We start from the raw sequence: 25,093 nt of genomic DNA on the forward strand, positions 1-25,093 counted from the left end.
AATGGACCCCCCCTCCTCCCCCTCTGGACTGGATTAGCCCAGATTACATCCGGCTGGCTGCCTCTCTCCTGACTGTGGGGCAGAGTTACACCTGCTCTCAGATCAGCCGGCCAGGCGACACCACCAGCCATCATATCTGGGATTACCGTCATCTCAGAGGTGTTTGAACTCAGACAGGACACCGTTAAGGTGAGTGGAAACCGCTCTCACTGAGGAATTATATATAAAAATAAAAATAAAAAAACGCACGAGAGAGGAACTCCAAACGAGTCGCGTGTCATGATAAAAATAACTAATTATGTTTCTAATCACGATGAATTTAAACATTCAGAGGGCTGGTTTGTTTCTGATAACCAGACCAGAAAAGTTTTTTACATTTAGAAATTATAATAAAAAAAAAACAATCCTAGAATATGAAACTGCTGAACTGATGCTGGCTTTCCCATCAAGCGCTAAACAAAAATGTGGTTTAATTTGTTACTTCTGAACGCTTGGTTTTAAAACTAGAAGCTTGGTAGAAAAGGTCTGGTAGGTAAAGCTTATTTTGACATAGTAAGAATGGATTTGTACAGATTGTAGGGACTTTACATGAACAGATCGGGATCATCAGGTTCATAGTTGAGTATTAATTTTGTTATTAGAGCCAGTATTGCTTCTACGCATGCGCCAACGAGACCCTACGATTTGGAGATGTTGGCACTCTTATTTATTTCTTAGTTTCTGTTTCATTAATATTTTTGACCAGGACTGATAGTGAGGATATTTAAGAGTTATATCAGTAATGTGAGCTTTGATGCTGATGGCTCAGAGTGGTCTGTACCCAGCTGGTCTTTGGATGGTTGGAGCATATTTCTCCCTTATTTGTATGTTTTTGTTATTTGTCTCTGGACTGGGGGTTTATATTTGCATGTCCAGATGTGAGCCGAAATCCTCACACTGAAGCCATTCATCATTACAGAGCAGTGGTGTCCATTCCTGGTCCTGGAGGACCACTCTCCTGTATGTTTTGGGTGTTTCTCTGCTGTGACACACACACCCGATTTGAATGACTGAGTGATTAACAGGCTTCTGCAAGACTTGAAGACCTGCTGAGGAGCAGGGAACCCATTAGGTAGAGCTTGAAAACACCTTTTTAATTTGACACCCAGATCAGTTTGGATTTTAATACGAGCACATGAATCTCGCCCTAGAAAACTATCTGCTCGCCTATGAAATCACTTAGAAGTTGAAGCGAATGTAGAAAAGATCATAAAAGAACAACTTATTGGGCAAAAAAAGGGACAAATCAAATTCTTACTGATGAATTTGCAGCCAAGAAAAGATGTCAGGTGTCTGATTTGAGATCCAAGCTTAAAACCAAAATCATTTAAGATTCTTTCGGTAAATATTGGTCCTTAGTTAGGATCTAGTTTTTAATTTCGGCTCCCTATCCAACTCCCCGGGTGTACAGAGTCTCGTTGGCACATACGTGTCAGGAATGCATCATTCATGTATTAGCCAGACTTCATTTAAATTGGCCCTCATGAGTCCAGCAGTGCAGCATTAAACGGAGGGATTATATGTCGTAAAATCAAGGTTCCCAAACACAAACTTATTGCAACAAAAAAGGAAAATGTCTGCTAATTAGAAAAAAAACAATGTGATCACAGAGACAAAAGATCATCTCAGATGAACTGAAACATTTTGTTCTGACACCTCAAAGATGGAAAAAGTGAAAAAGAACAATCAAAACTAAAAATCAGTGGGAGATCAGTATGGCACTTCTCATTAAAACCTCTGAATCATTTATCAGAGCCACAGCAACAGTGTTTTAATGACACCGCACATTGAGGCACAATCAACATCCAGGCATGTGCTCAGGCCTGCTGCTGTCTATGAACAGAAACCAGTTTTTGTCACAGCTCAGACAAACGAAGAAGAAAAAATAAAAACCTTAGATCAGGAGTGTCAAACTCCAGGCCTCAAGGGCACCTTTCCTGGAAGTTTTAGGTTTTTCTGCTCCAACACACCTGATTCAAATGGTTTAATTACCTCTTTACCAAATCACCAAGTTCTCCAGAAGCACGTCCACAAGTCATTCATTTAAACCAGGTGTTTTAAAGCAAGAACACGTCTAAAACATGCAAGAGACTGGCCCCTGAGGAACAGAGTTTGACATGTTTTTTTAGATGATGTCAACTTTATTAAATGCACAAAACTCCTGATTGGTTCTGAGCACAAAACTGAATGCTTTGCCAAAAAGTCTTGAATATGATAACTTCCTGATAGATGATGTTTAAAATTGTCTGACAGAACAACCTCCAGGTTTTAGAAACTTGATCTTTAAGTAGTGACACCCAAAACATGCTGCCAAAACAATTCCCACAGGTTCCCTGACCAAATGCGATCTGATCTCTGTTAAAATATGCTGATTGAGATTTATTTGCACTAACTCCTTCAGCAACGAGCAAATGAGACCACAGTAACAAAATGTTTCTGCGACAATTTGTAAAAACTGATAAGAGAGCCTGTCACTAATTTAAATAATTAAAAAAATAATGCAATAACATTTCCAGGTTGGGCTCTCAGTCGTTTAAATGCAGATATGATGTCAGACGGGTCAAATCCTGAATGAATGTTGCTCAGAAAATTTCATGCTGTTACTTTAAAGTGATGAGTTAAAAACTACATGAGGTTCTTTTGATTTTAATTGTTTGGCATCATGTCCTCGAGCCAAACTCTGATATTTAAAGATAAACTAAGTGGATTTAAGTCCGAATACATGTTCAGCTTTCCTCATCACTCTGCTTCAGTCTCTTTAAAGTCTAATGTCAGTTTGTTTTTTTCCTGTGGCAGCTGTTTATTTCTGGTCCTTATGGCTGTAGAGCTGCTTCAGAGCAGCTCTCAGAGAGCGATGCAGTGAGCGCTGCATCACTCGCTGTGCTGCAGCTGCAGCAGTGGATGTGTGGGAGTAGTTCTGTGCTAATCAAGGACCGGAGCAGCCCCCGAGATGACTCAGTGCTCGGGAGTGATGCAAGATGTTCTCTGCACTGAATGAATGCAGCAGATTTCTGATACGTCACAGTGTGCTACACATCAGGGCTGTCTGCTTTTACATTCATCCTACATGTGTTTTTATAAATAGTTACCTTTTTTTTCTTTTAGAAACGCATGGATGTATAGTATATTATCAGATATTCTTATGCATTGTAATATTTCAGCATACATCTATCCAACCACCACTAATCACATTCTAAAAGTATCTGTTTTAAACTTTTTAGTAAGTTCAAATCAAATTAATGTATCTGCTGCATTTTTTGTGGTATTATTTTGTTGTGTTTTCAAGGCTTTGGTTGTCAGAACAACGTCACGATTGCCTTAATCCCGTATTAGGATTTCCAAATTTCCTAATCCAGCCGCGTAACAGAGGGAGTAGGTTGTGAAGTGTTTGGCGGCATCATTATTTAGTGTGAAGGAGGCCCTAATGACCCATCAACCTGGACCAGGTGAGGGAGCAGGGAAACCTCTCTCACATGCAGGTTATTGTGTCCTGAGGACCAGGACTGAATAACTCCTGATTTAAATCACATTTACTGCCTCCGAACGAGTCAATATTTCATTACCATCACCATTTGATCACAGCAACAAAGGGTGACATGTTTTTCCATTGCCTGTGGACTGGTGGAGGTATTGATGACGCTGTTGCACTGTGACACTTGAACCTGTCTGGAACAGCAGTGAGCCCTGCTGGAGCTCTTCCACTGCGACACATGACGTAGTAAAACTTGATTTAACTCTGGATGCCGGCCAGCTGACTGGCTTTAAGCTGAAGAGTAACTCTGTCTGAGCTCAGTGATGGAGCTGGGAACGGATGGTCTGCGTGGTGTTGGATTGTTAAAAAAACTACAGTGGAATTTATTGAACCAGAAGATCTAAAATTAAACATCTTATTTTTATTAAATAATGTAATTCTCTTTAATATTATTTGTTTGTTCTCTTAAAGTTCCTGTTTGTCAGCCTGTAGTGCAACTAAAGATAGAACTGCTCTACAAAGTACTTTTATTTTATTCCATAAATTTTGATTTGCATGAAAAATGTGAAACATTTGCTATTACTACAAGATAAGAGCTGTTTTTTTCAGATGGTAAGAATTCTCTTTTTTTTACATCTGTTAGGCTGCTCTGTCACATTTCTGTAACAGACCAGACCAGATGAAGCAAACACAGGACAGATGTTTTGTATTAAAGCAGGTGCTTTTCAGCCTGTTGCAATCTGCAGCTTCACCTCTAGATGTCACTAAATTCCAAACACGCCACCTTTTAATTACCTGGACAGATAATTTAATTTTAATGAAACCCTGAGAAAGTAATCATTGATTGTACATCTACAACTCCATTAGTTTTCAGAGTCAACCTGATTCAAGATGGCCAAAAGAGTTCTGAGTTTTTATACAAAAAAACTGAACTGTTTAAAGAAGATGGGGCTTTTTTTGTTGTGACTGTAGGTGCGCAGATCTGGCATCGCCAGCTTGAGTTATAAATGCAGCTTATTGTGGTTATAAATCCTGAATCTTTTAGAATAATATTCAGCTGTCGTCCCTTTACTCACATGTGATGCACTCCCATGATGTAAATCTGTGTTGGAAAAAGAATTGAATCTTATATTTCTGATTCAGTATGGAGCTGTTTTCAATGCTGTGAGTAATCCACTTAAGTGGGAGTGGACGTACGTGGAGAAAACGAATGCACTTGGGTAATTACGCCAAACCTTGCCTGCAGCTTGCAAATGAGATTACGGCTTTTAAGAAACGGAGGAATTGACTCGGGGCGTGCACATCTGTGTTTTATATGAAAGTGAGCTGGGTGGATGTTGGCAGCCTGGGAAAAACAAACAAAAAAGTATGTGTTTTTATTTTTTTATTTTTAGGAAACTAAGATATCTCTGCCAAGATATGGTATGAACAAAAAATGCAAACAATAAGAGGAAATCTGCCCACTTGGCAGCTGGGTCTGAACAGGAAGATTATTAGACTGCTTTTTAAAAAACTCGGACTAAAAAAAGAGCTATCAACACATGTCTGTTACATCTACTCTCTTACAATGAAATTTAATGAAATTATTGTTCAGCTGACAGTATGTGATCTGTTTTGTTTCTGCTCTGGATCGATCTTTGATGATTTAGTTGCAGTTTTTGGTTTTGTTGGTTTGATTTACTTGTTTTGCGTCATTCTTATTGAGTCACTGGAGGCCAAACAGGATGAGCTTTTCTGAAACTGGTGAATACTAAGTTGTTTAAAACTGTTGTGGGAATTCACTGTTATATGTTATATGAATTCACTGTGCTCACCAAAAATTAAAGGTTAAGAAATGATACTGCATGTGCTGAAAGGTCATGTGACTGTACTGGAATGATTAGGATATCAGACACAATGGATAGATGGTAGAATTGGCCCTCTGCTGCTCCCCTGTCAGCAGGATGTGGTCTCCTCCCCCCCTCAGGCCTTTACACCAGCACAGTCAGTGTTGAACAGTATTTACACCCATCGTATCGTCTCCTGCAGCAAGTTGGCACTCAAGATCCGGCAGATTGTTACTGGCTCGGACTTGATGTCTGAGCTGATCCAGCGCATGTCCTGTTAGAGAACGATCGGGGGACGTGACTGTTCCCAGGAGGACCTCAACATGATGCAGGCTGTCCACACACGCATGTGCCTTGTGTGGGTGGGAGTTGTCTTGTTGAAAGACTGTAATAGGATTCTGTTTTAGGAGGAGCAAGACATGTGGACATAGGATGTCACAAAGTGCTGTGTCATCAGTCCCCTGGAACCACTACCAGAGGTGATCTGAAGTCAAACCCTGTGGCTCCTCACACCATGATGCCAGTATAATGCTGGTGTGTTTTTCCACACATTGGCAGGACTGCTTTCAGCACCACCACACACACAGGCACACACGCACAATGGTCATTTGTGGTAATGCAGAACTGAGATTCAACTCTGAACGTGATGAGCTGCCTGTCATCGGTCCATTCCTCCATGTTACAGCACCCCTCCAAACGCAGCCGTCTCCCTCTTTAATGAAGGAGTGAGAGCAGGCCAAAGATGCAATTTTCAAACCAGGATAAAATGTCAGAGAGCCACAAACTACAACAGCTCATCTAATGGCAGCCTCCACATGCGACGGTAAATCTGTAATCCATCTGATGCCAGTTGTTGAGACACGATGCAGGATGGCACGGGATGCTGCAAAGAGTCCCAAACATGTGTACAGACAGTCGGTGCACATGACTGGTTTCAACGTTTAGCCACTGACCTCTGTACGCCCCACATGCCGGGGAAATGCAACGATGCAACCACCTGGCCTCTATAAAACCCCAGAAGTAAAGCTGTCTAATGCATCTAATGCATCTGAGAGGCATGTTTTGTGTTTGGTGATTTTCACTTACTGTGATACCACTTTATAACTTCTGGTGTCCTTTGTAGATATGTCAGCTCTGGACGGTCTGCATGTGGATCAAGTTATGTTCTAATCAAACCATTTCTTCTGGTCAGTCAGTGTATTCATGTTAAACTAGGGTTTTATAGTTCCTTTGTTGTTGTTATTGAGTTGTGGCGCTTTTGGCTGTTGAAGGTTTTATTTTGCTTAATAAAATGGAGTTTCAGCTGTCTTTAGGGGAAATAAAGTTCAGACATTGTCATTTTGTGGAAATTTAGTGATAAAACAGACAACAATCACTCACATTGTGCGTAGGTTTAACGTTATTGTTGCTCCTCTGGGCATGTTGTTCCTCCTGTCAGGCCTCTGATGGGACTCTTGCCCTCTGTGGGGTTAAAGAGCGACTGAAGACCTAAGCCCCGCCTCCTCCAGCCTCTGTAACTCTTCTGATTGGTCGTAGTTTCCCGTCCACGCCCCCACAGGGCTCTCCTCCACATTGTGTCTCTTCTCACCCACTGTCTGTTTGGATTACTCTAACAACTTGGGCCTCTCACATGTGCTTCCTTTGCTCACTGCACTCACCGTCAACATATCAGACATGAGGATTGGGTGACAGAGAGCAGCGTTTCTGTTCTTTTCCTCCTTAAAGAGAAGACGAGAAGGAAAGAAACAGCCATGGAGCTCAAGTAAGTAGGATTTTAAAGATGGGGGGGAGAAAGTGGGCTGGAAAGATTAGACATAGTTATGAATGGAAAGGAAAGATAAGAATAAGTGGAAAATCCTTAGAATTGAAGGAAGGGCGGACCTGTGACAAAGTGATGAATGTGGTTTTGAAAACAAATGTTTGCGTGATACTTTGGCTTCTGTAAGAGGAAAAGATGCCTCTAAAAATCCACGGTTGTTTCCCTGGAAGTTGGTACTCGAAAGACGAGTTCCTGCTTCAGAACAGTCCGTCTCAGGTGCTCGTATATTGAAACTTGCTTCAGTCTTATGTCTGTGTCTTCTCATTTCCTCTTCAGTGGCGCTTGCGGGTTTCTGCTCCCTTGTTTTGCAAAGTTGCACAGAGAAATATGTCTGAGGAACAAGTCAGGGTTGTTTCTGTAGCCACCGGCTATCTTTATCAAACTTCAAATTAAGCACAACAGGTGATACTTTTTATAAAAGTTAGAAAAGTAATCTTTTCTTTTTTGTTGCGCGTAATGCATCAAATAGAAGTCGTGTGTTGAGTAGAACCATATTTACAGCTGGAGAAGGTTTATTGGCTTATTGACAACAGGGAGTTTCATGGAAATCATCTGAACAAGTGATTTAGTGTTAAAAAATACAAATAATGTATTTTGGTTTTGTTTGATCCACATAAGCAAACTAAAATGACCTCCTGTGGAACTGTGAGGTTTCCTGAAAAACTGTTTGGAGCACAGAAATAGAATATTTTACAATTATTTATTCAAACAAACTCTAAAGTGCAGCCTTCAGTTCAGGAGTGGCCAGCTGTCCTTCATGTTTTGTTTGTTTCCCTGCTTCAACACATTCAATTCAATGATTAAATCACCTCTTCATGTTCTGAAGAAGCCTCTTAATCACCCATTGATTCAAATCAGGTGGGTTGGCGCAGGTTTGGACACCCCTGTTTTAGGTCCAGTTAAGGTTCAGAGGACAAATAAAGATCAACAGAATGGAAAAACTAGTGTCATTTATTTTTTCTGCTGTCACTGATTCACTGCGATTCGTTTGGACGTTGAGCCTCAGAGTTTCTGCCTCCCTTAATTCAGGTTGACAGATGTGCAGCATGGACACTTTCCTGTGTCCTTGCAGTTGCATGACGGTTGGTTTTAATTTGAGTCCATGGCTAACGTGCCGACGCGCTCAAACTGAGATACACATGTGCAGAGCATTGTCTTATCTCGTGCCCCCAGAGTGCACGGTTTGGCAGATATGTTGCTCGACACACACTGACACAGGCTTTTTTCTTTTCTTCCCCTCCTGATGCACTGCTCTTTTCTCTAAAAGTATGCAAATACTGTCTCTCAAATGTCAAGAAATGAGAGAAAACATGACAGTAGTGAAAGAAAATGTATTTCTTTTCCCTGAAATTATTTAAAACCTCTAGACCTTGTTGAGCATTTAACTACATTTGTTGTATTTGGTTTCTCCTGCTGGTTCATACATTTGATGGTTCTGGTGTTAGATAAAGTTATAGCTCAGATCTTCTGTAATGAACTACTAACATCTTAGCTGTTGTAGATGGCTCTTTGAACGACCTCAGTTTGAGGAAATGGTTTATTTTTGATCAGCTTGACGAGCTAAAAGCTAGTCCAAGCGGGGCTGAAATAAAAATGGATTGCTGCCCTCTTAAAACAACTTGCAATCTCTAAAATTTATTTTCATACATTTCTATTAATTTTACATTTAAAAAAATATCAGAATTTTGAGATTAACTACAAGAACAAATATCTGGAGCAACAGCTAACTTTTACCACTTTTGGCAAGAATATCATATCATCCCATATAAGGTAAACTTTACAGCAATGTGATGGTTTATAAAGTAGTGATTGTAAGAACCACTATAAAATCTGTGAGATTAAATGTATTTTAAAATAGCAGCAATCCACTTTAGTATTAGCCCTGTTCAGACTAGCTGTTAGCTGATCGATCTGAACTAAACTACTTCTCCAAACCGATGTTGTCCAGAGTGCAATCTACAACAGGTGAGGTATTAGTTTTTTTTTCTTAATTATTCCACAGAACCCCACTTCAGAAGATTTGAACTATTTCTTTAAGACTAAAGGCGTGCTTTGGCACAGTAATCCCCCATCATCCTGTCACCAGTGGACGTTAAAAGATTAGCCGTGGAGTTTATTCTTACAGTTTATGGTTTGTGTGACCCTCTGCAGCAGGAATGAGTTGTACCGGCCCTGATTTCACTGAAACGGATGGTTTAAATGGTGATGTACAACAAGTGTAGTAACTTACTGCAGCAGCTGCAGAGAAATGGTGCTGATGAAAGGGTGAGGGCTTTAATCGACAGGCCAAGTTCTCAGCAGAAAACACTGGCCTTCTGGTTTTACGTGCTGAGAGAATTTGCAACACAAACTGATGTGTCACATAATTTGTACCTATAATGATAATAATTTGAGGACAATCATTAGCCATCGCCCCTTGTTAAATGTTTTGCTGTCTGCCTCTGATGCTTGTGATCTAAAGAACACATGAGAGCAGTTTTCAGGCAGTGAAGCAGGAAACAGTTTGGAGCTTTTATTGGCAGAAGTACCTGCGTTTGATTATATGAGCTGTGAGCTCATTCAAAAGTTAAATCCTCTTGGAGATCCTCAAAATGCATTGGTAATCACTTAAAAGCCAAACAAAGACAAAAACGTTTCATACATTTAAATCAGATGGGATTGTTTTCAATGAGAAGATAAATTCTGATCAGATGTCTTCATATTGAACATGAAGCCTGAAGGTTTGGAGGCTGGAGAAACTTGTACATGGAGTCAGTGAGAAAGAGCAAACTGTCTATTAAATGAAAGCTGTTTAATGTCTTTGACCCAGTCTGAATGTGAAAAGGTAGAAATTGGCCAAGATAACGAAGGCCAAAAATGCCTCTTATGTGTCATCAGGGTGTGAATTTATGAGGAAACCAGGAGGAGGAGAAACAACATCTGTGTTGTCACTTTGTGTAACAGAGTAACCATCACCTTTTTGTCTCGCTGCTTGTTGTTTACATTCTGACTTGTTCATTACTGAACACGCAACGACCCGAAACATCCAACCAGAGCTACAATGGGATGGTTTAGATTAAAGCATGTAACGGCTCAACTGAGAATCCGTGGCAAGACTTGAAATCTGCTGTTCAGACACTCTCCATTCAATCTGACTGAACTTGAGCGATTCCACAATGTATGGGCGAACATTTGCAGTTTCTAGATGTGCAAAGATAGAAACAAACAATCCCTGAAAGACTTGCAGCAGTAATTGCAGCAACAGGTGGTTCTACAAAGTATTTCCTCAGGCGGATTGAATCCTAATAAAATACTTTGAATTTTGTAGTTTTAACGTAACAGAAAGTGAAAAAGTTCAAGGGTAGAAACACACAGGACATAAAAAAGGTTCAAGGGGTCTGAATATCTTATTTTGAAGGCACTGTACACTGTTTCAGAGAAAGACTTTAGAAAAATGTAGGAAACGTGTCATCTTCACAATCTGGTGATTAGAACTAGGTTCAACCCAGAATCTCAACCTGCAGCAGTTAAAGTAAAGTTTGGTTTTAATTCTTGTCCTGGAAATAGTTTATTTAGAGCCCTAGACTGAGTAGGCGTCTCTTTGCTTTTTGTGGCAGCGTTTTAATTCTTCAGTTGTTATGATCTGAATGTGAAAGTGAAGCAGCTGAAACGAGTTAAGTTGCATGTTTTCCTTACAGCTGGCCTTAACTCGCCTCCTTTCATGATCTGTTTGTAATGGTTAAGTTGGCTCCTTTGTGTGTGAGCATGCATTGTTTTGGAATATTTAAAGTTGTGATTGCAGAACGCGTCTAACAAAAGTTAAAACTTGTTCAACAACTGGCCGTAAATAACCACCTCCCTGGCTGCTTGGTTCAGACATCATTGTACAGTATAAGAACACCACACAGCAACAACTGGGTGTTTTTGGTTTTAATGTCTTTTACTTTCAAGCAAAAACAAAAGCTAAAGGTGTGTGCTGCGGAAGCTGCACGCTGTGAGGAGTTCATGCAGGATGAATATTTGCATTATCTAAATCAAAGGCGGCCACTGGAACCGTTTATTAAAAGCACCTGCAGTGGTTTAAACCATTTCTGAGAAAGTTCTCAGTCACCCAGGGCAAAGTGAGTCTAGTAGGTTTAAATAAAAGCAACAAGCCTTTTATTTAATTCCTCATCTGAGGAGCTTTCCAGTTCAAACTGAAAAGTGCAAGGTTTGAAAGCATGGACCTACACCTTTTACCTTCATGTAAACCTACTAGGACCATTTCTGTTGCAAATAAGGTTGTAGCTCATTTGCAATGATGCCTTCAAACAAGTGTTTATCTTCATTTGTTTTCTTATTGTTAAGAGATTTAATAAAACCACCAAAACAGTCAAGAACCGCACAGCTTCATTAGTGACAACCGTGTAACTGCCTGTTTGTTTTTGTCTGTCAGCAAATGTTCTGATGATTATTGTACATTATGAGATTTCTAGAGATATTGATCATACACAGGGTAAACTTGTATATATATTTATCAAACATCTGACAGCGCTGTACTAAAACTCATCTCAGGATTTTGTAATATTGCCCGTAACGTCATTTACAAGGTTTGACCAACATGGTGACAACTCTGTCCCTTCTCATCATCAGATGATTGTAGTTAAAATTCATGAAAGGCGGTGGGCGGTATGTGTTTCTTTTAAAGAACACTAGACCTTCAATCCTGTCAGTTTTCTCACCTGATCAGGTGATCAGTCCACTCTCCACCAGCTAATCTGAATATAATTAATATTCTTTAAAGTCCTGAATCCAAAGTGAACGTTGAGCAGCCGACTCCATGCTGCTGTTACAGGCCTTCAGGACGGAGTTATTTCCACTGTTCCAGATTTGTCTGGTTTTGTGTTTCTGGCTGACTGAGCTCGCTGTGTTTGGCTGCAGCTCTGAATGAGATCATTGAACAGCTGTGGAGCTTCCAGGCAAAATGAAACGTATTCAGAATATTCACAAGGATCTACTGATGTTGTTGTTTGTTTTTATAACGTGACGTTAGAAAGCTGAAGAATTTCTAGTCATATGAAAAATCCTTGCTGGAAAAGCCACAGAAATTTAAAGATGTGGTGGAAAAATTGTTTTGTTTTCCAAGATGGATCATAAATGAATTCAGATGTTTCTTCTTTCAAAGCAATTTCCCCTTTTTTTTTGTTTGTAATTCACAATTATGCATTTTTCTATAGACTCATATTCTGGTATAATATATTTCAAGTTATTGTGGAAACTGTTTCTAGGAAAAAAAAAAATATATAATGCAGCATTTTGGTGATGTGTTTGAGATGCTCTTATATTTGATCCAGGCTTTTTTTTTCCTTTTGGTTACGTCACTGCTTGCTCAGTGAGTCAGCAGTGAATGCGCTCAGACAGATCCCTGCGTCTTCATCTCCATCGGAGGGAACTCTGAACTCAGTTTCATTTTTTTTCATTTGTTCAATCAGCAGCTGCCAGCCGGTCCCTGCTCACAGACTCCCGATGCTGCTCAGCGCTCAGGGCGTCATGCTTGCAGCGTTTACTGCAGGCGGAGGGGGGAAAGGAGGCAGATGAATGAACGAGACGGAAAGAGCTGGGAAAGCAAAGTGACCAAGTGGTGAAGAAGAGGGAGGGAGAGAGACAGGGAGGGGTGGAGAGGGAGAGGAGGAGGAGGAGGAGGAGGAGGAGGAAAACGGATGATGTCAAACTGAAACGCGGTCCGGCTCCAACTTTGCTCACGTGTGCACACACTCATAAACACTCGGAGAAGCCATCTCTCCCAGGATCTTTGGTTTGTTGCTGCTGATAAAGAGGAATCATGTCACGGTGGAACTGATGGGACTCTAAGGTATGTGTTTAAAGGGAATTTAAAGCTTGAAAACATGTATTTCCCTGATTTTGGGGGTGAATGCTGCCCGTTGATCTGTCCATACATGCAGCACAATAAGTCCTCTTGTTCAAATGTGTTTACTTGTTTTAACAGTTTAGCTGTTTTTCTCATGGAGGGAGTCTGTGCTCAAAGGTTAGGATCTTTTCCTTTTTTAGAATATTCCTTTTACAGTCACGTGTGTGTGTGTGATGACGACCCGGTCCAGCAGAAATGATTCTGCTTTGCCCGGTGCAGCTCTGGTTATGTAAGAGCGGAGGCTGTGCGGCTGCTGCGACCTTGTGCTCCGTCAGCATGACGGCGCTTCAGTGGATCTGCTTGTTGTGACCGCCTGCAGGATTTAGGATCTGTTTTTGTTGTTGTTGTTGTTGTTGTTTGGGAAATTGGGTTCAATGCTGTGTTTATCTGCTCTTTGGAGTTGGTGAGTTACTGAAATAAAACATCCAGTGTGAGCTTTAGTTTGTGCAGGGACTGAGGTAAGTCTGTCTGGACACGTATCAGTGTCCCCCTGTCACTAAAGGCAAAAAGGTGATCAAGTTTTTTGCCTGTCTGTACATATGTATGTTTGTCATGTTGGTTAAATATCTCATGAACAAATGGACGGATTTTTATAGAACTCTGAGGCAATAATCACTGGAGATACCTCTACAACCGATTAACTTGTGGAGTCAACCTGATTCAAGATGACCGCCACAGCTGAGCAATCTGAGAAAACACAGAAATGGGTACAACAGGCAGTTTTACAGACACTGAGCTAAGATTTGGTGTGGTAGTAGCTAGAGTCATCCACAACTTATACTTCAACAATATTTGTTTTTAAAAGTATTAGTCAACCTTGTTTATCTGTTAGTGAAATATCTCATGAACCCTGAGATGGATTTTAATGAAACTTTCAGGAAGTAATCATAGAAAGATGTACATCTACAACTGATTAACTTTTGGAGTTAACCCAATTTAAGATGGCCACCACAGCTAATTAACCTTAGCAAATACATAAATGGCTATAAATCAGATGAGTTAGCTAAGGTTGTTGTGCAGTAGTAGCTGGGTCAGCCTCAAGATGTAGTCCAGAGATTCTGCATCATGTTATTTTCCAGGTTTGACTAAAACCCTAACTCTAACATTTGTCAGTATAATATGATCTCGCTTTAAAACCCTGCCATGAAAGGCAGTGAACGATATGCATTTCATCAAGGAATGCTAGGCCTTTAATTTATAAATCCAGATTTTATCACATTATTATTCTATACTTGTATGTCATTTTTGTTTTTCTAGACTGTTCAAACTAAATTATTTTGAATATGACACCCAATGCATTGCATACTAGTCATTTAACATCTTTAAAAGTTTAATTGCACCCTGAGAAAATTGGACTTTCTTCATGATGGTAATTGTATTCTCTGTATTCTTCACTTTCAATCCCAGATCTGCTTTCAGACAGGAGAATGGGAGGTGGAGATGTGTTAGAGGGGGAGATAAAAACAAAATTGAATAGAAAAAAGGGCATGTAGACGGGAAAAAAAAAGATTGTCCCTCAGGGTTTTCTTTCAGCAGCAGAGGTGGCCTGTTTCTGCGCCCGTCTTCAGTGTGGAGAGACAATAAAAGCACTGACACACTTTCTGTGTCCAAGTTAGCTTTCAGATAGTTTTACAGGAGTATCACGCACAGAATCAGGCAAGGAAGGGAAAATATCAGAAATAACTGAAGAGAAAGATAAAAATTCATGCAGAATGAGCGTAAAATAATTTTCTACCTTGAGTTTTATTGTGAAGGGCTTAGCTCTGCCTCTCCCTGAGTGCTGGAAGCAGAGAGCTTAGCTTTTACTTCATACTCAATTATTCATCACTTTAAAAGCCTTTTATGTCAAACAAGAAGCCTTTCTCCTGGTTACAGTCGGCTCCTTCCCATCTGCCTTAATATGAGGGTCAAGACCCTTCATGGGGCCACAAGACAAACCTCACATCATCTGAAAACAACAGGAATCAGTCTTTTTCTTATTTTCTTACCTGATACATGCTGTTGGATTGTTGCATGTTTGGATTGCTAATTTGTGAGAAAAACTAAACGGTGTGTGTATGTGGTGGGGGAATGCTTTGGAAAGTTGCAAATTTTGTAAAAGTTTGAAAACATTATTATTATTATTATTATTATTATTATTATTATTATTATTATTAATGTTTTGACCTAGACACCTGAGTCAGTGTGAGAGTCTGACGGCTTAATAACGTTGAGGAGAAATATCATGACAGAGATGCCACTATTCTTCCTCTGCGCCCCGAGTTTTGCTCATACACATGAATGTTTCATTCATCCATGTGTCACCACTTTAGGTCTGAAAGGCCCCTAAAGCCCTACTAAAGTAGAAATGCACTGGAACGGCCAACTGCAGTGCAGTCTATGCTCACTAGGCTAGAATTGGTGTCGCCATCTTGGTAGGTGCTGCGTGACATCCTTAAATGCTGCCATCAGACCATGGATCTGAAAAAAAAAAAAAAACTCTGTCAAGAACTCTGTCTTCAAACCTGTTTTACCTATATCACGAGTAAAATCTACATCCATCCATTTACTTTCTTTACCCACTTTCCCTTTCCGGGTCGCGGGGAGCTGGTGCCCATCTCCAGCAGTCACTGTGCGTAAAATCTACATTTATCTGATAAATAGTGAATTAGTGTATTGGCTAGACAAAAGCTCAGTTGTCCATGTCTAAATGCTAAAGATCATGTTCTATAAGGCCTTTATGTTTCCAGAATTATTTAAAAAATAAAGAGACTACTTTATATAAGTTTAAGTGCAATTAACTACAGCCTCTGGTAGCAGAGCTCAGGTCAAACTAAGAATCTGTGAACTTTTTATTACATAAAGTGCAGTTCTGTGTGGATCTAGAATGATTACAGCAGTTTGTCTTACAGTGGAGGTTTGTATGCTAATGCTGAATAGGGCTTGCTGGGAGGCTGACTGCAGAATACTCTTGTCTCCTGCTTTCACAATATGCATGATGTGCTGTACGTATATTTAAGCAAACAAAAGCTCTTTCTATGTGTTTTTGGGCTGATGACACAGCTAACAGTACACAATATGTGTATTTGATGATTTGACTATTATTTTGCTACCTATTTTTCTCCCTCCACTGTTTTCTTTGAACTTTTCCTGTGTCTCTTTCCATTTCCAGGGTGCAGACTAAAGGGAAGAGGGACTCTTATGTCAGAGTTTTAGGATGGCCAGTGAAGGCTCCACTATTCCCAGTCCCGTCGTCCGCCAAATCGACAAGCAGTTCCTGATCTGCAGCATATGTCTGGACCGCTACGAGAACCCGAAGGTTCTGCCCTGCCTGCACACCTTTTGTGAGAGGTGAGTGGGGTTACGGTGCCGTGAAACGTGGGTCAGAAACTTCATGCGTGAATCTTTTTATGTGCCGTACATGGAGGGGGCCCCGCACAGGTAGGTTAAGACTTTAACATCAACACGGCGTTGTTTTTGTAAATGTGAGCATTGTGACTTGATGATTCGAGCTGCCTTTGGTGTGTTGGTCCTCTCTGTTAACAAGCCTTTTGTTTCTCGCACAAAAGGCTCGCTGTGAACGAGTCCATGACTGTTCCTTTTACTCTGGTTGCTTCTGGAGAGTCATTATGTTGTCACATTTACCAATATATTTGTTTCTAATCTAATCGTGATAAAACTGCATTGAAATAATTTCTAGTAATAATATTTTTTTTAATTTATTGATGTCACGTTTAAGAAACCATTTTTTTTATACAATATTGTTGTTTCAAATGGTTTTACATCATATGTTTCCCACCTCTAGGTGCCTGCAGAATTACATCCCGGCCCACAGCCTCACCCTGTCGTGCCCCGTGTGCCGCCAGACCTCCATCCTGCCGGAGAAAGGTGTGGCGGCGTTGCAGAACAACTTCTTCATCACCAACCTGATGGACGTGCTGCAGCGGGCGCCGGACAGCTGCAGCCAGGAGGCCGCCGCTCTCAACAACATCGCCACGGTGGCTACGGGACGGCTGCTCTCCTGCCCCAACCACGGAGGCAGTGTAAGCTGCTCTCTAATTCATCTGAACTCAGTAATCTCTTTTTTTTTTTTATTAAAGCAATAGTTCCGATCTTTTTGAAGTCTCTACTTTCCTTTTATTTTTGACATTATGTGACTTTGACACAGAGCCGGGAGTAAAGTCTGAAAAATCAGAAAACTGCTTTAATCTCCTTTCCTGCGTCATAGGTGATGGAGTTTTACTGCCCTCCATGTGAAACAGCCATGTGTCAGGAGTGCACGTGTGGAGAACATGGAGAACATCCCACCGTGCCTCTTAAAGACGTGGTGGAGCAGCACAAAGCCTCGCTGCAGGAGCAGCTGAACGCCGTCAAGAAGAGGTACGACAGGAGCCGTAACTCTGCACGCTCCGCTCCTCATGCTCTCATTCTGATGAAACGCTACATGAGAGAACCGTGTCCATTCCAGGTTGCCGGAAATCGACTCGGCCCTGCAGACGCTGTCCGAGATTCTGCAGCAGCTGACCAATCAGAAGAGCTCCATCGAGGATGACATCCACAGCACCTTTGACGAGCTGCAGAAGACGCTCAACGTCCGCAAGAGCGTTTTACTGATGGAGCTGGAGGTCAACTACGGCCTGAAGCAGAAGGTGAAGAACACAAAACCAACCTCTGACTCTGTTGACGATGCAGTTATTCAGTTTAAAACCTCTTGCCTTTAAAGGTTTGTAGTGACAGGGGGAAAAAATGGATATAATGCAGATGGATTCTCAGATTTCCTCTGATGTGTCGACCTCAGCTGGTCTGGCAGGCAGTTAACTGGTTAATAAAGGAAGGATCTTCACTCCAAGCAGATATCCAATCACCCAGCTGGGATAAGAGCTCGGGGAGAGGTGGTGGTGGGGGGGTCATATTACATGGGAGGCTAATGATTTACGGTCCACTGCCTGGCGAACACACTTTGAGCCCTGTGACGCTCTGTAGCTACAGCAGATGGAGCCAGTGAGTCGTCCTCTGTGCGAACTTCTGGGGTTGCTCTGGGTGTGTCGTGTGCAAAGAGTGATTTTAAAGCAGAGCACACACTTTATCCTCGATGTCTCCTCTTACCGTGCCCACGGAGCGCGTCTTTGCTTTGTAAGAGTCGGCGGATGACGGCTGGAGGAGTTCGGATGACTTGTTTCTCTCCAGCTGGTGAAAAAAGAGATCCCATATGGCGTCTGTTTTTGAAAGGGAAGATGACTGGGATAAGCAGATGTTGGTGAGTTTGTGTTATTGTTTTAGTGTGTGTGCGTGTGTTTTGGTGACGTAGCAGCGGCAAAAAGGAACTGTTGAGTGAAGCTTTCTCTGTCTCAGAATCCTTCAAGGTTGCTGCAAATGACAGTTCTGGTTCTTATTTACATTTACATAAAAAGAACACAGATATGCACATGATTTACTCTTTATATGATTGAGTTAATGATTCCGCTTTATTTTCTACATTCACATAAAATATAATTCAGTTCAGTTGTGATTAAAAATGTCATTTTATCCAAATGACAGGTTATCTAAAACAGCAGGAAGATCTAAAGATGTGTGTGTTGATTCACGACCAGGTGATCTTTGTCTTAATCACATCTGCAAGTAAAATGGAGGCACAGCAGCTTTGATTCTTATTGTTTTTTTAAGTTACATTTCTATTGCTGTGTTTTTCTTGGAGGGGAAAAATGGAGTAAAGCCAATAAAAAGTGAAACGAAAAGAGAATAAACAAAAACTGGAAAAACTGGCAGCTGTTTTAGTCAACAACATTAGTATGCAAGGTGACGTGTTTTTGCTTCTAGGATAAATAATACTAAGTTTGTTTCAGATTGTTGTCAGTCAGTTTTACAGATATTGTGTGAAAATTTAATGTGGTAGAAGCAGAGTCATTTACAACAAATAACATATTTCAGTACTGGATAATATTGCACATATAGTTGTTATTAATGTTTGACCAAATATGCTCCAACTCACTTTGAACCTCAGATGATCTCAGTCTCAAACGCTGGCATAAAAGGCGGTGAGCACATTCCTTCTAGGCCTTTTAATTAAAAAATGCATTTTCCTTTAAACGCTAGAATTGTTTAAGTTTCAAGTGAATGATTTTAAAATGGTAAAATAGTTTTCTTCACTTCCAGGTTCATGATAAATACTGTAGTTTAACCTCAGTGTTGCTGTGCTGCCTCCTGGTGTTCGTGTGCAGGTACTTCAGACCCAGCTGGACGCCCTGCTGCAGGGTCAGGAGGGCATCACCAGCAGCTGTAACTTCACGGAGCAGGCCCTGAGCCACGGCACCGAGGCCGAGGTGCTGCTGGTCAAGAAGCAGATGAGCGAACGCCTCATCAAGCTGGCCAATCAGGAGCTTCCTCTGCAGCCCGGCGAGAACGACCAGCTGGACTTCCTCGTGGAGATGGACAGCTTGAAGAAGTCCATCCACAACTTGGGCACTATCGTGACTACAAACGCCGTGGCGTCTGAGTCTGTGGCCACGGGGGAAGGGTTACGCCACTGCGTGGTGGGCGTGCCCACGTCCGTTACCATAACGACTAAAGACAAAGACAGGGAGCTGTGCAAAATGGGTAACGCCGTCATCACCGCTCAGATCTCCTCATCTGATGGCAGCAGAGGAGACGGAGAGATTGTGGACAACAAGAACGGCACCTATGAGTACCTGTTCTCGGTTCCTAAAGAGGGCACCTTTAATTTATCGCTGCTGTTATATAACCAACACATCAAAGGGAGTCCCTTCAAAATAAAGGCCACCAAATCCACGGATGTGTCGCCAACTTCGGACGGCACAAAGAAGAGGCTGAAGTCTCCGAGCAGTGGACACATCAAACAGAAAGCCTTCAAGAGGCCGGCGAGCATGTACAGCACGGGGAGACGGAAAGAGAACCCCATTGAGGACGATCTCATCTTCAGAGTCGGTGAGAACGACTTTTTTTTTTTCTTAATCGAATCTGTGAAAGCAGGTATGAAACATAAACTTGGTGGAGTTTAATTAGGATAGCTTTTCTTAAAACCGCCACATACGGCTTTGGTCCTAACACGCTTCTTGTTTTCTTGTGTTTTAATGAAAGCTCTGCAGAGCTTTACCAAGTTCCAAGGTTACGGCTCACATCCCTCAGTTTAACATAAATGCATCTTTGCTTCTTGTCTTAAAGGTACAAAAGGAAGAAACAAAGGAGAGTTCACAAATCTACAAGGAGTGGCTGCCTCCCCCCTGGGGAAGGTGCTGATAGCAGACAGCAACAACCAGTGTGTTCAGGTAAAACCAACTTCCTGTGCTCACAGATCGAGATAAGTTTTGGAGAACTGTGATTTACCATTGCCTTATGGAGTGATCAAACCCACTTTAAAAGATCTGAACTGTCCCTTTTTAAGACTTGAGAAACTAAATGTACTGCTTGTAAAACTGAAGGTCTTTCCTGTGGCGGGGGTGTTTATGTTTGTCACTCTGCAGATGTTTTCTAACGACGGTCAGTTCAGGAGTCGTTTTGGGGTCCGGGGCAGGTCTCCTGGTCAGATGCAGCGACCGACGGGAGTCGCTGTCCACCCCAACGGTGACATCATCATCGCCGACTACGACAACAAGTGGATCAGCATCTTTTCAAGTGAAGGAAAGTTTAAGGTAAGTTCAGCCTTTGTGTTTACATATGGGACAATAGGAGGAGGAAAAAGTGATGTTAGTGCAGCCTGTGGCTTGTTTGCTAAGTTCTCTGACACGTTCTATACTTATTTTTTGTATGAGTGGTTTCACTTTGCACTCTGAGAGACACGGGCAGACATGAGACAAGATATGAGGGAGGACTAACCGTGTAGGAACAGACATACTCTGTCGTATTAGAGGCTTTTATTCCCTCGTGTTGTGACAGAAATCTGAAAATCACTGACCTCTGCAGAACAAGATCGGTTTGGGAAAGCTGTTGGGTCCTAAAGGCGTGGCTGTGGACAGAAACGGACACATCATAGTCGTGGACAACAAGGCCTGCCGCGTCTTCGTCTTTCAGGCCAGCGGCAAGCTGGTCACCAAGTTTGGTAGCCGTGGCAACAGTGACACGCAGTTTGCAGGTATGCTCACTGTAACGCTGAGCACTGGCATCATCAAGAACGCAGGATTCCCTAAACTCTAGTTTTCTTTTTAGATAAGATAATCAATAATTTTCCTTGGCTTTTATTTTTGTTGTTTTGTTCCATACAGAAGCTGAATTTATCAGATGTGTCTGACACCGTTTTTGTTTCTTTTGGTCCAGGGCCTCACTTTGCTGCTGTCAACAGCAACAATGAAATCATTATAACAGATTTCCACAACCACTCAGTCAAGGTGAGTCCCACTCAGAGCATGTTTGCTACCTGTACAGTGATGTTACAGTATTACTGTACCTGCTATAAACTCACTTTGAAAGGAGGATTATTGAGTGAGCTGTTTATTTAAATGGTTGCATCGCCAAGTTTGTTCATGAGTTCAGAGCATTAAACACTGTCACTGGACAGGACATCTACATTTTCAGCACCCGATGTTGTTTCTCATATATATATTTAAGTAAAAATTGTATTTCTCTGGTTTGTTGTAAGCTGCAGCCTCCCCTCAACGTGTCACTAAATTCAGTACACTGATCTTTTAAGGAAAAAAACAAAACAACCATTGAATGTCAGTCATGTTTGCGTGTGTTCATATGCCCACACTTCACAGCTGATAACCCCACTCAGTAAGTGTGAGTGTCTCTGCAGCGGCCTGAAACTCACCATCAGTCAGAACTGAAAACATCTTCAAATATTAAAAAAAAAAAAAGAAATCCTGTGACTTTGTATTCAAGCAGTTAGGATGATTTGTTTTTCATCTGTTGCACGTGTGAAAACAACATGTAGGTGTTCAACACAGAAGGAGAATTCCTGCTGAAGTTTGGTTCAAACGGTGAAGGAAACGGTCAGTTCAACGCCCCCACGGGAGTCGCGGTGGACGCTAACGGAAACATCATTGTGGCAGACTGGGGCAACAGCAGGATACAGGTCGGTGGAGGATTCAACACGTCTCGCCTCAGCTGTTTGATCGACCTCAGTTTGAAGAAACGGAGTTTAATCCTGACGGTTGGAGGAGCTAACAGAGTCCAGGACTAAAGTGGATTGCTGCCTTTTTTAAAATGACTCCGATAGCGTTGCATATAAACACTTTTATAAACATACAAACACAATATTACATGGTTATTCAAACAAAATGGTATTCCTCCTAGAAGTACCTCAGGCTACGCTGGAAGTGCTAAAGCTAGCTGCTGCCATCTGCACTTGCAAATAATCATAAAAGTTTTGGTAAATAGCATTGTAATGTGAAATTGACGGCAATTTAAACGTTGATAAAATGCTGTTCTTAATAACTGCTATTAGGTTTTTAAGATGAGAGTTTTAAGGCTGCAGGAACACACTTTGGTCTTGGCTCTGCTCAGAACAGTTACTTCATCAATCCGTCAGAATTAAACTCTACTTCTTCAAACTGAGGTGGTTCAAAGAATTATTCGTAACATGGAAGATATTAATAGAACAGAACCCCACTTTAAAAGTTTTGAACTATCACTTTTAAGTTTGACCTCCAGATCAAGTATCATGTATCCAATATTGTATAATCATACTATCTAATGTATTTGTTCCAATACCGTGTAAATAATATTCATATTGCATCATTTCATTATTGCAGAAAAGACAGAAATACCTTAACTTTGGTAAAATAAAATTTTAAGATGCACTCTGCTTCCTTTCAGTTAATGTCACCGTTTTTAAATGTACTGATCTAAAAGTTCACATTTGTTGCGATGAATTGGTGTTTTTAAACTTATACTCAGTTGTTTCTCGGCTTGATTATTTCTCAATAAAAAGCAGGATGAACTAAACACCCTTGGAGCCAGTAGTACACATTTTCATGATTCTTTTTTTCCTCTTTCTGTCTCTCTCAGGTGTTTGATGGCAGCGGCTCCTTCCTGTCGTACATCAACACCTCAGCAGATCCGCTCTACGGCCCGCAGGGACTGGCGCTCACCTCAGACGGACACGTTGTGGTTGCAGATTCGGGCAACCACTGTTTCAAAGTCTACCGCTATCTGCAATAGCCCTTTTTTCCTCCTGTATGTGTGTGTGTATGTATATACTGTCACTCGGTTTAGTCTGGAGCGACTGGAAGGTTTTGCACTCATCCTTTTCACCCACCCCCTTTCTCCCTGCCGGCGTGCCATCTGTGTGACTCCTCTCCTCGTATTTGACTCCCGATGCTGAGGAACCACGATGCATTTTTGTGCGAATGAAACGGGGATCTCTGACATTCACAGAAGCCTGCTGCTGGTTCTGGTTGGTGCTTCGAAGAGTCTCTCACGACCTTGTTCACGTTCCATCTGAAGTGTGCCGATTTTTGAAAAACAAAGCTTTAACTGTGCGATGGATACACAGCAGCAAACCAGTAATGAATGCTGTTCATCTTGATTTTAATTGATTTTTAAATAAAAATAAAAGCAATACCTGTTTTTAGTTTTTTGACAAATGGCTGATTATTAGCATTGTTACCACAGCTTTCTGTTAAAATGCCCTTAAGAGTCCTCACAGTTTGCCTGTTCACTAGAAAAGCATCTGCTGCGCTGTAGGTAGCATGATTAGACATCTCTGCATGCTGATTTTAAAAACAAACATTTTTAAAACTACCATGAACAATAAAAAAGAAAATCCCTGACTTCAGTAAATTTTAAATGAAGGGACTATTAAAACCACAGTACACATATTTGAAATTGATTGAAAACGATTTTTGAATATTTGCTTATTTTAAACAAACAGCATGTTTGTTTAATTGGTTTTATGAAATCAAATCTGTTTGTGTGTTAAAACACTAAACGTATGCTGCCGGACACACTGATTTCTGCTGTGTTCACATTGTGCACCTGTGTGTTGCTGGTTTGTAAGGAGCCTGCTAAATTTTATTTCACAATCTATGAAAAACGTGTGCAAACAACGGCTAAAATGCTAAAAAACAATAAGCTTGTCAGGGTTTATTTGTTTTAAAAAAATTAGTTTATCAGGCTGCAAAAGGGTTCGATTTAACACCAGAAGCGGAGCTGCTGAGCTGTGATCACTCACCTTAAAGTGCTTTTATTTTGGTTTTATACATCTGTAAAGCTAAGTTTTATTTGATCAAAACAAACTGTCTTGACACAAAGTAGATGCACTGCATAGACAAACACTTACAGTTTACTGTAAAAAGAAAACCCCCATTTAATGTATGTTGTTAAACAGCCTTGTTCCCACACTGTTAAGCACACAATTGTCAGTACTTGTCACCCTGATTTTGGTCAATTTCTACACAGTCCTGTAAAGTTATTTTGTCTCGTTTATATTTGTAATGCCAAATGGAATTAAAGTGCCGATGAAAGTAAATCGTGTTCGACCTAATTTAGTGGCAATGTGGTAACCTGTTAAAATTGTTTAAAAAAAAAAGAAATAAAATGCAGAAACAATAATGGGTAGGATTTTATTAGAATTGCTTTATGGTGTGATTATCAGACGGAAGAGGGGGTAAATAAAATAAATCAGGCTGTGAAATCCTTAAACTAATGATGCCTTCACAGGCAGTCAGAACATTGAAGATATGAATGCGGGAACTTTAAAGAATAATTTTAGCTCCTTAATGTAAAAAAATATTGATATATTTATGATATAATGTATGATTATACTAATACATTAACAGTTTTGAGCAGTGTTTTTTTACTTCAATGATTTTCCCTTGTTTGAGCTTTTTTATTTTTTTTTAGAAAGTTTACGAGGTTATACGAAGGCAACATTTATCCGGGGCAGTGGAACCGAAAAAAAATTGAATCTTTAAATATGCGCCCCACAGTGACCCCTACTGGTCAGCTGCAGCTGTAGCAGCCACAAACATCTTGTTGGTTCCAGTTCCAAACTACGGTGGCCCTGAAGTGCAAACCACAACAACATTAATGAAGCACGCAAACAAAAGACTAAGCACGCAAACAAGAAAGGAAACACACAAACAAAAAACGAAGCACGCAAAAAAAAAAAAGACGAA

At 40.9% G+C, this 25,093-nt stretch overlaps 1 protein-coding gene across 4 annotated transcripts; it reads left to right on the top strand.

Annotated features, from left to right (window-relative positions):
- The first annotated feature begins 59 nt into the window (after window positions 1-59).
- Window positions 60-24,444, top strand: trim2a (tripartite motif containing 2a). Of its 4 annotated transcripts, none has more exons than XM_017409246.3 (12): window positions 60-189; window positions 16,195-16,373; window positions 16,828-17,095; window positions 17,251-17,402; window positions 17,491-17,671; window positions 19,241-19,964; window positions 20,202-20,305; window positions 20,501-20,668; window positions 20,940-21,108; window positions 21,291-21,361; window positions 21,907-22,047; window positions 22,983-24,444. In XM_017409246.3, the coding sequence occupies exons 2-12, from the start codon at window positions 16,240-16,242 to the stop codon at window positions 23,133-23,135; spliced, it is 2,265 nt and encodes a 754-aa protein (XP_017264735.2). In that variant the 5' UTR covers window positions 60-189; window positions 16,195-16,239; the 3' UTR covers window positions 23,136-24,444. The 4 variants fall into 4 exon arrangements, with proteins under 4 accessions (XP_017264735.2, XP_024859793.1, XP_037830862.1 ...); XM_025004025.2 differs by lacking the exon at window positions 60-189 and adding an exon at window positions 6,935-7,099; XM_037974934.1 differs by lacking the exon at window positions 60-189 and adding an exon at window positions 6,935-7,099 and having other exon boundaries at window positions 16,828-17,065.
- Window positions 24,445-25,093: the final 649 nt, after the last annotated feature.

Source organism: Kryptolebias marmoratus, linkage group LG3 (genome assembly GCF_001649575.2).
Source record: "Kryptolebias marmoratus isolate JLee-2015 linkage group LG3, ASM164957v2, whole genome shotgun sequence".
NCBI lineage: Eukaryota > Metazoa > Chordata > Actinopteri > Cyprinodontiformes > Rivulidae > Kryptolebias > Kryptolebias marmoratus.